We start from the raw sequence: 11,582 nt of genomic DNA on the forward strand, positions 1-11,582 counted from the left end.
AAAAATGATCTGTCTCTTCCGGAGATATGATCCAATCTGGTTTAATACATGTATGCATATGTTTGGGTTTTCTATGGCGTAATGCTCCACACTGAATGGAAATGCTACGCGGTTTGAGAATGCGAATGCAAATGATGATTACTATATGCAAGATGCAAAGGGAGGAAAACTCCTGCTAGGAAAGCAAATGATCACTTTACTGAGCACACAATTTCTGATTCGATCTTCCAACTCTGTGGGGACATACAACAATTCTGCTGAGGATACTTACTGATCTGACATTCTCGGAACGGTAGAGAAACCAACTCAACTGGGGAGTCACTTGTTGGGAAAACACCAACCTCTCGACCATGTTGGGGAAACAAATTCTGAACTCGACTTAGATGACCCAACCTCTTACACGACTGGATAGTGTTGAAACAACGGGGTCTTCCTTCGAACAAACTTTGGCTCTTCTGCTTTAGCCATCAATCAAAGATAGTAACCTGCAAAAAGGCAGGACATACATGCCCCAGGGGATCGTATGGACAGAATATACTCAAGTGTACTCAACATTCAAAATAATTTTTAGATGTTTTATCTTTCCGCACGTCATTGTCTAACCTTCATGTTTTTAGATGCAATGTTTATCAAAAATTCGAACGTTTTTTGCAAACAAAACAGTAGAATAAAAAAAACAAGAGAGCAATTTTACTGAATAACGACTTTTATTGATTGAAAATGGCCTATTAAGGCAAATACATCAGGAAGCAATTCCTAGGAAGAGGTAATTGCGCCAAAAGAGAAAATAAACTATCCTATTGGCAATGTGAATACGGCATTCCACTATTTTCCAATTCTGTTATGACTCATAGATCTTCACTTTCCCCCAAATTCTTTGCTTTCTGAGAAGAGTGATTGGACCGATCATATCCTTCAAGATGGTAGACACTGAAACGCGATGAAGCACAAATAACTCAAACTGTAGTCTTCGCTTTAAGCCCACGCGTTTTGAAAAAAAAAACGAAAAATAAAATAAAATAATAAATAGATAAATAAAAAAATATATATATAACAGAAAAATCTTGGACTTGGACCTCTCTCATTTGAGCCCACAAAGCCACGAAAATCAGGTTAAAAATTCTAAAAAAAATTCAGTGGAAAAACCCTAGAGAGAAGAACGAACTAATCTGCAGCAGCCTCCAGACAGCTCTGAAAAATTCACTCGGACTCTGAGACTTTTTCACTTCCATCTCACACAAACCCTAAGATTGCTTTGCAAACCCAACCGTGCCATTCAATTTCAATCGATCCTCCCCAATCAGGTATGCCCTATTTCCACTACTTTATACTTTCAACCTGAAATTTCTGAATGTATGAAGTATTATGGTTGAATTTGGAAGAGTGGGTATCGTTAGGTTTTGCATGTGGGCACATGTTTTAGTATGTATGTCATGTCTTGATGTGTGGATCCTTGTCCCCTGACTTTGAGTTTTGATACCCTTTTAATGCATTTGTTTGACAAGAGGTTTAGGCCTCCTACCCTTGGTTGCTTTTTGTGAGCTTTTTGTGAACTTTAATGGCATGATTCATGTGATTCTCTTATTTGGTGCAACTCTTGATTGCACCCCATCTTGTTTCTCTAACCTGTTTGTTTAGTTTTTTTTGTGAGGGCTGACATGACTCTTGAAGAGATAGCTTGCTTGGTATTCCACTTTATTTGTGGGATACCATTTGGAGATTTATTCTGATTGCTTTGCTGACTTGTTTTCTTTGACGGTGCTAGCCTGAGAGATCTTTGGGTTTCTTATTTCTTTAGTTGCTGTTACTTCGGATCTTTATCCGTGTGGTAGATCTCTTGATCCCTTTTACATCTTTTTTCAGCATTTTACTGCTTTCTTAGCTGGAAGACCTCGATAGGAGGTAATGTTTTTGTGTGTTTACTTTTATGCCCAAAGATCTCCAAGAAGAGGCACCAATGCTAAAGACCTCCATGAAGAGGCAATTGACGGATAAAAGGGATTAGTAGTCAATCCCCCGTTATTCAGTGTGTCGTTCTTTATGCTCGCACTACGTGTCGATGCTTCAGAACAAAAGCCCAAGATCTTTTGTCCGATCAGTCAGTGGAGAGGGTTCCACCTTTCTGAATCCCCATTTTTTGTCATGAGCTCACCCTGTCCAGGGTTAAGAGCTATGAGGTCTTATTCTCATTACCCTTTTGATCTGCTCACCCTGACGTTCAATGTCAGTGGTTAAGAGCCCGTTTGATTACCTTTCCATGGCTTGTTTGTCGAGGTTGATATGACCCCTCTTGACTAAAGCCCTACCCACGGATGTTTGAGCCCCCTTGTTGGCGTGTTTACTTTATGCATGTTTGTTTTGTATGGTGTGATCGTCTCCCCATAGGATTGCTAGGCTTCGTATAGTCTCTCGTTTGCATGTCAATTAAGGTAGCACGGTTCCTTCGTCTAGGACTTCCTTTTTTGCATGAGCATTCCTAAAACACAAACAAACTCATTGATTTTCCTTCTCCTAAGAACACGTTAACTCCTTCTACTACAGGCGAGTAAGTCTCCAAAGGTCGAGCATCCGGTAGATTGCATAGTAACGTTGTTCATCTAAAAAACACAAAACAAACAAAAATAGGTTAGCCGAGCTACGGTGCTCTGATTCTCAATCCTTCTTGAGATACGTATGCAGCAGGGTAGGGCCTGTGCGAGCAATAACTCTTTCTTTTCCCTACTTTGATTTTCTCTCTTTCGCATCGCATATAGGACTTTTTATACACACACTTTAGACATAAATAGCAAACGTGGATCCTGTGGAGTACCATAGACGTGAAGGGGTGCGATAACCTTCCCTTCACGTAACCGGCCCCCTTACTCAGTTTTCTTTGGTTCGAGACTTTGTTTTATCCGTTCCCTCTTGGTTATGCAGTACTACATTTCCCTCCTCCTGGGATAAAAGTACATAGCTGGCAATTCTACTCTTCTTTCAGCGCCACTCTTTTCGCGTTTGTACTTGGATTCGGGAAATCCGGGGAGCGACATTGCTGATTAGAACTGTTTAAATTCTTACATATCTTACATAGCTGGCAATTCTACTCTTCTTTCAGCGCCACTCTTTGTGGTACATTCATGGTTCGTGAAGGAGCACTCCATCCTTTCTCTTAGTCACATGTCATCAAAGTTTCCATGGAATATCATATCCAACATGGTTATTTACAACATCATATCCAACATGGTCTTTTGCTGTGTTATTGCCGCATTTGCGGGGAAAATATTCTCCGGCAATATCTTTGCAGGTCTGGTTGCTGCTGAGTGGGCATGGCTTTTTATCTTCTTTATGTATAAACTGTGGCAGGTATAAAGCTATTAAAGCGTGATCAATCTTAGGGTTTGGTTCTTTAATTATTATCAGTGTAGATGTGTTAGTCTCGTGTCTTGTGTGCGTGTTTGTGTCGGTGCATTATAGGGATAGCTTATGGAAACAACTTAAGAGACAGCCACAAGCTCTCATGATTGCTTTGAAAACAACTTATAACTTGTATGCAAGTGATTGAAGGTGTGTTTGGTGTCAGATACGACGGTGACACATGTTGCATTCAATCAATTCATTTTCTTAAATTGTTATCGGTGTAGTTGTGTTAGTGTCGTGTCTTGTGTGCGTGTTTGTGTCAGTGCATTATAGGGATAGCTTATGGGAACAACTTATGACACACCCACAAGCTTTCACGATTGCTTATGAAAGCAACTTATAACTTGTATGGGAACTGTTTGACTTTATTTTATCCTTTGTTATAGAAATAGTTTATACATCAACATTTATATGATAGGCACCTATGTCATAAGCACTTATTTAAGTTGTTGATTCCAAATAGGATCTAAATATATTAGTTGGATTACTAATTAGATTGAATTTAATTATTGGTTCAGGTATACAAGGAGTCTCTCAGCCTCCGCAGTTAATTTGGTGCCCTTTAATTTGCCAAAAGCTCAACCTTCATTTGCTCAGTATGACATTACTTTTAATCAGTTGGGTCAAATGGCACAAGTCCTACAATGATGTATGCACATTCATAGGACCAATTTAGACATGCTGTTTACCAGGTAAACCACATTTATTTCACTTAATGTTTTTACCATGTTGAGTTTGCTGAGTGATTTCTGTATTATTAGCTGCAAATACCATGACATGCTTGCAATAAATCTAATAATTTCTTAAATTACCTGTGTGTTTTGGGTTGACCATTTTGATTGAAACAGTAGTCATACTCAATACTTATAATTTTTGCGCTTACATTCAAAATCATAGTCCAATATAACATTTGAAATAACAAGTGAGTCTTTAAAATCACTATCAGAGCAATGTGTCTATTGTTTTGGTTGGGTGCTGGTTGGTCTTTGCATTTGGCATTCACAAATGTCAAAAACAATGTAAGAACCTATAAACCAAGCCGAGAAAGTGTAGAGAACCTGAACTTGAACATGCCAGAAAATGCCTCCACCGTCGCCAGAGACAGTTTTTATGCTACTTTTGATCTTTGCAGTTATAGAAATGCATAGTAGAATAGAGTTGTCTCTTCCATGTCTTTATTTTTGGTGAATCACTAGGAAGAGAGGTAGGGCAACATGAATTTAAATTGGAAAAGGACAGAACAACCTTTCTAAAGGGCAATTGTGCTGCTATTTGACTATGATTTGCTACCGCCGCTGCTTCAAAATGCAGAAAATTAGGATTTATCATCCCACCATAGCGCCAATATTCACAACAAGCGCTCTATCTAAGGCGTGTACTCCCTAAAAAGGGCACCCGATGATCCCCTAGTGACCTTTGCTTTATTAATAAAAAAACAAACAATTGAAATATTTATTTAACTATCTTCTAATCACAAATATTAGTGATTTTTTTATATGATTTGGTGGTTATCTGTAAGGGGAAGCATATGCATTTAATAAAGAATCGGCTTGTATTGTTATTTTCCCTTTCTATCAACACTTTCTTTTTGAACAAAGTTGAATAACTTGTCCAATTAAAGGAATCACTTTATGGATGATTAATTTTTCTGTGTATGAATTTGCCTCCCGGGCATGGAATAGTTTTTTCACTTCCTTTTTAAATTCTCTGATTTTAGATGTTCTATAATGCAACTGCTAAGATACCTTTATTTTTCTTTGTAGGCTCCATTTGGTCAACCTTTGAGCTTTGATTATTCACAGAACTATTAGATGATATGTAGGGAGGAAGGTTTGTATTTGGATTCGGAAGTTATGTTGTAAGCCTTATAGGAGATCTCATATTAAGTTCATTTTTCAGTACTCCTTTATATAGACCCTTGTTTGTTTTCTATTATTGTAGTATGTATGACTTTGATTTTCAGTTTTGATGGTTACAGTACTTCTTATGTTACAGTTTATAAAATAGTGAACTCTAGTGGATTTATGCATTTGTTATAACATATTTGATAATGTTTCTGTTGTGGATTTAAAATATATATTTGTCTAATATTGGGGGCACAGATAAGTAATTTTTTTAATGCATACATGCAAGATAGTGTTGTAATTGCATCTATATTATATATTTGTTGATTTGCATCCTCCTCTGGAAAGATAACAACACTAACAAGACTAGCCGGGGTTATTAAAAAAATGGCAAATTAGTTAATTTGATCAGTTTGGAGGATTGAACTTTAATTATGAGTTCTTGGTCATGGGCAAAGTTTGTATAACCTTTTTTTTACTCAAGCAACATGCTGATTATGGTATAAAGGGTTGCAACACAGCCAAGTAGGTTCAGTTGGCAAGGTGTCATTTCATATCTCATAAATATCAATACTAACAACAAGAAGCAAACAGATAATAATCCTCAACCTCCAATTGGAGGGGGAGTATTAGAGTTAGTTAATTAGTCGAATTTCAAATGTATTTTAATTAGTTACTTGATCAATAAGTTAGCCAAGTCCACATGTTTGTTTAGCCAAGTCCACATCCGGGACAGTTGCTGTGGAGCTGCAGCTTGCACGTTTACCTTGTGTTGTGGCATACCGTGCCCATATTTTGACTGAATGGTTTATTAGGTACAAAGCCAAGATACAATACATGTCACTTACCAATATTCTTTTGAATTCAGCCATTTAACTTTAAAAGGAGCCACTGTTATTAGCTTGCTTCCTGGAAGTAGAGTACAAGAAGTCAGTCGGATGCTTCCCATCTTCGCAAACACAATGGAACTACTGAAAGACAATGTTCCACAGTTGATGACAATCATTCATGTTGAACCTAATGAACATGTGGAAAACTTCATTGCTGGTGTTGTTCATAGATGGCATGTCCCTGTTGTATTGATTCCTGGTGGAACAACACATATGAGATATGATGCTTTTAGTGTATGCCCCATTGTCTCACTAAACTTCCATTTGCATAACAAATTCTTTTCAGCTTCTTATCTCAATACTTTTTGCAGTAGTAGAAAATTGATTTAGTACTCATGATATCTACTTCGTACCATGACCAGACTCTAGCTTTATCCACTTCTAATGGGCGCTTAATTGAATACATGAATCTAAACTTTAATAATATCAAAACAATTGCTAATATCTTAGTTTAATCTTTATTTTATGTTAATCTTACTCAAATCAATAGATGTATATACCATATAATTTTAAATTGGCGGGCATGTTAGGTTAGGTAGGACCAAAGTACCTTGTTTTTCTTCCATTGGAGTTACATTAGACACAATAAACCAACAACGTAGGTATTTTTTATGTTGATCTTTACTCAAATCAATAGATGTCTATACCATATTATTTTAAATCGGAGGGCATGTTAGGTTAGGTAGGACCAAAGTACCTTGTTTTTCTTCCACGAGGTTACGTTAGATACAATAAACCAACAATTAGGTATATCTGTGTTTATTTTGACTGAAGCTTCCATTATTGCTGATTAGAACTGTCTAAATTCTTACTTATCTTACATGAAGGTTGCATTTTGTGGCTAGTTAATTTGAATCAGCATCGCAGGCTAGTAAAGTTGCATTGTGCACATTCGGGACAGTTGCTGTGGAGCTGCAGCTTGCACGTTTACCTTGTGTTGTGGCATATCGTGCCCATATTCTGACTGAATGGTTTATTAGGTACAAAGCCAAGATACAATACATGTCACTTCCCAATATTCTTTTGAATTCAGCCATTATTCTTGAAGCACTCTTTCAATCATGCGAACCGGCAAACCTAGCCCTATTGCTCAAGTAAGACTGAAACATTATTTCATTAGCGATACTAATTCTGAATGTCTCTAAAAAGCTTAGAATATGTTCGTCACAGGAACTAGTTATTTCTCATATTTGACATTATGTCCTGCCTTTATTTTGCAGAGATTTAATACATGATCATGTTTGTCGAGAAAAACAAATACTTTCAGCGCAAACGTTTGTCAAGCTTTTAATGCCTTCAGAAAGAATAAACCAGAACCTTGCAAAGCAAAGTTTGACGGGAAAATGTCCTGATTACAGTCCAAGTGCTGTTGCAGCGTTGACTATATTAAACCATGGGAAGCCTGTGATTCATGACTAATAAACAAGTTTATGTGGCATTGAATTTATTACTACTAAGGTTTAAGGTTTGAAGCATTTATAGCTGCAAATCAGTTACTTGTTACTGTCGGAAGAAACATTATCTGTTGATACATAACTAGTGAGAATAGCTTTCAAAGAGTCGATTTAGCTTGCATGATTAGAATGATATTTGCAACAAAAACTATTAGTTGTCATGGTAGATGTCTAATAAATTCTTGGAAATGTTCTCTTCCTTTTTGTTTCCTTCAATTCCATGAACAAGTATTAACACACTTGCTATTTACAAAGATTCTCACTTCAGTAAAATTGCAGAAATCCCATCTATGTTAGAGAAATGATGTGAAAGCTACCCTTTGTACATGTAGGTTATGAAAAGAAAAGTCTTTTTTCTCATTCACACATATCTGTCATTTTTCTGAAACTAAAACTAAAACTCACATGAAATGAATTTGCAACCAAAAATCATATTCAGCCAAAAGGGAAAAAACTGTTTGGATCTTTGTTTAAAGGGAAAGCTCAAAAATCTAATTTGCAAATCGTTGGCATTCCTACACAAATGATTATTAATAGTACTAAGAAGCAATTCTTGTTTATTAGCGTAAAGTAGAAAAAGGAAGTTTATATGCTCAAACAAACCCCATTTTTGGTGAGTATGCATAAAAATAGGGGGTTATTTTATCCAGAGTACTAGTTCCCCGAGATGAAAAACAAAAAATGTAATAAATGTCCCTTAATATTAGAACCGCATCTCAGGACGGACACATAATACACACATCTCAGTACTTTGTGTTGGAAAATAAATGTGAGTTGTGTTGAGAAATAAATGTGAGTTCTAATACTCTTATTACCTTAAGATTTTAGATAAATATCTGATGCCTCTCTCACTTGTTTGGGTGAGTCTTTAACATATAAGTGAATCTACTTTGATTTGGTTCTCTAATTTTTGGTTAATAATATCTATATTGTTTTTCATGTGGTTTGTTTTTCCTTTGTTGCATTTGACAGCTTTACAAATTAATGCACCTGGTTCACAATCTTTGGTTGGTTTGCCTTAATACATTATGAATATATTACATTTCTCCCTGCCACTCATTAACCATATACAACCATTCAAAATGATTTTTGAGATAATAATCATAAAAATTAAATTATTCTTGAAAAAACAATTTAAACGGTCTAATATTTTTCAAATTGCAAGCATCTTGTAATTCATGATTTTCTCTTTAACCCATATAATTTTATTCAATCCCAAATTATTCAAAGTAATGATCATGAATGAATGTCTTCTAAGTCTTTCACACAAAATTTGATTTCCTCTTTTTTCTCTAGTAGATTTTGCAAATATCAAATTTTGTGTGAAAGACTCAGACTGACATCTATTTATCATCATTATTTTGAGATAGTAATCAGAAAAATTAAATTATTCTTGAAAAATAATTTAAACGGTCTAATATTTTTCAAATTGTAAGTATCTTGTAATTCATGATTTTCTCATTAACCCATATAATTTGATTCAATCCCAAATTATTCAAAGTAATGATCATGAATGAATGTCTTCTAAGTCTTTCACACAAAATTTAATTTCCTCTTTTTTCTCTAGTAGATTTTGCAAATATCAAATTTTGTGTGAAAGACTGAGACTGACATCTATTTATCATCATTATTTTGAAGAATTTGTGGCATTAAATCAAATTTTATGGACTAAAGAGGAAATCATGAATCACAAGAAGCATGCAATTCGAAAAATATTGGATCGTCTAAGTTGTTTTTCAAGATAATTTAATGTTTCGGATTATTATCTCAAAAATCTATTTAAATGAATACACGTTCAATGAGGGGTTAGTGAAATAAGTAATCGTATATGATATAACAAACTCACTAACAACATTTATCAATAAAAAATTCAATTAATTAACATAGATTGGGAGAACATGATGACTAACCGTTCCTAGAAAATTAAGACAAACTTGTAAAATGAAAGGAGGATGGAATTGAGTAGAAAATTGCAAACTTGTGTTAAATTTGAATGTATGTCATTCTAGATCTATCACACAAGTTTGCATATTTCACTTCAACTCCATTCTCTATTGCATTTTTTCTTCATATCAACACAAATCAATTGTAATCCTAAAAACACCATATAAAAAAAACATGTTAACATAAACTAGCGGTACATTATAATCAAACAAAAAATTATCAACATACATAACAATAACATCAACATAATAACAACATACACGAATAATAAAGAATATGGAAAAAGATTTATCAATAACAACTACCAACAATAAATCATGTGAAACATAACAAGGTCTTGAATCTTCATGCCTAGTTGAATTTGTGCAGTTCTGAAGGTCTTCGTAGTTCTCATAGTTTCTATTTGATTCATAACCAGTTGCATCTAGATTCATTAGGTTCTTCACAATAGCCTCTACCTTCCTTATCTTTTCAAGATTAAGACTCTTGAAAAGAATCTTCTTATAGCTTGTTACACCAGACGGTTTAAAAATACTAATGTGATCTCTAACAACTTCAACTTCTTTAGCTTTGTTCAACCATAACTCCAACATATCAATAACTTTCTTTGTAACCTTAATCTTGTGGACAAGTTTGCTCCCACTATTCATGTTGAGAGAAAAATCTGAAATCTGAGAGAATGGTGTGAAATCTGAATAAGAAGAGAAACCTTTTTTCAAAATAACATACAACAACAAAAAACCTTTAAACTCTCGAACAAGAAGAAAATAATGTGAAACACAATAATAACATACACGAAAACAAGAGAAAGAAGAAGAAGAAGAAAAAAAAATTTATGTATGAAGAACAAAATTGATGTCACACTGTAGAATAGGAAAGTTAATGATGAATAAGATGAGAGAAAATATATACTGGGATTTTGCTATGATAGATACAACGATACTATCAAGAAGCGAGAGTTAATTCACTTATATATGAGTAATCAATTTCACCATTATCGTATTAAAAAACCGTGATAAAATGTAATATCTTTCATAACGTTTGCCATTAATAACCGGGGTGATATATATTTTAATTTTAATATATATATATATATATATATATATATATATATATATATAATATATATATATTAAGTACGACACTCATTGTAACAAAAAAGTAGAAAATTGTTGGAGCATGAATTTGAATCATATCACTCCATGAATGTATAATCATAGTTAATTAGTTTGGCCATAATGAATGTTTTTTTTTGTAAATATAAAAAATCAAAGTGTGTCAAAAAATGAGATATTACCACGATTAAGAGTTAGACCATTGTAATTTAATGTTATAAAAGGTCTATTTTATAGCAGTGTAATTTATTTTTGTTACAATGTGAGAGCTATGTTATTTATTCAAGAGGTTCTCTTATGGAGAGGTAGGTTGTGGTCTCTAGAGAAAGACTTATTCCGGGACATTCCATGGACTTTATGTTATGATTGTTCGAAGAAGTATGCATATTAATGCATTAATTTGGCTTTGACAAGGTTAAGAGATTACTTTTTGACCATAGAATTTTTTTAATGCACCTTATATATTACTAGGGCACCACATAAAAATACAAAAATATCCTTAGATTTCAGAGATGGATCTTCGAACACATCCCAAACACACACGACCTAGATCAATTTTGAGTTTCGCCCCATGAGTGTGAATTTTTATTTAGAAGATGCATCTTCGTAACCTGTCCATAGATGTATCTCCGAAGAATACTGAAACAGAAACAAAAGTAGAAAACCAGAAAGTTGTATTTTGACAAAATAAAATTATCATCATTCGTAACATAAAATCAACATTACATAAGTGATGTTAACATACAATTAAACATTACATTTCAATATTCAGCTGAACGCTTCAACATATTCACAATATCTTCGACCTATCTTGAAATCGTCGCTTCCACCTCGATCAAAATTTTTGTTTAAAAAAAATGTTTCCACACAATCCTTACATCTGCATCTGTCTTGACCTCATAGTTGTTGAATTCAATCTTGCCTTCGTTTTTAATTGAC

At 34.3% G+C, this 11,582-nt stretch overlaps 1 protein-coding gene and 1 long non-coding RNA gene across 2 annotated transcripts in view; both read left to right on the top strand.

Moving 5' to 3' along the window:
- Nucleotides 1-7,783, top strand: part of LOC127076520 (probable lipid-A-disaccharide synthase, mitochondrial) — a 131,097-nt gene extending 123,314 nt beyond the window's left edge. Inside the window, exon 9 of the mRNA XM_051018192.1 lies at nucleotides 7,351-7,783. Within this exon, the coding sequence (XP_050874149.1) occupies nucleotides 7,351-7,549 (199 nt within the window). The 3' untranslated portion in view covers nucleotides 7,550-7,783. The remainder of the gene's footprint in view (nucleotides 1-7,350) is intronic.
- Nucleotides 4,030-5,435, top strand: LOC127076522 (uncharacterized). Its single transcript, XR_007786833.1, has 2 exons — nucleotides 4,030-4,088; nucleotides 5,160-5,435. It is a non-coding gene; the product is annotated as an uncharacterized LOC127076522 (long non-coding RNA).
- Nucleotides 7,784-11,582: the final 3,799 nt, after the last annotated feature.

Source organism: Lathyrus oleraceus, chromosome 4 (genome assembly GCF_024323335.1).
Source record: "Lathyrus oleraceus cultivar Zhongwan6 chromosome 4, CAAS_Psat_ZW6_1.0, whole genome shotgun sequence".
In the NCBI taxonomy this organism is placed as follows: Eukaryota; Viridiplantae; Streptophyta; class Magnoliopsida; order Fabales; family Fabaceae; genus Lathyrus; species Lathyrus oleraceus.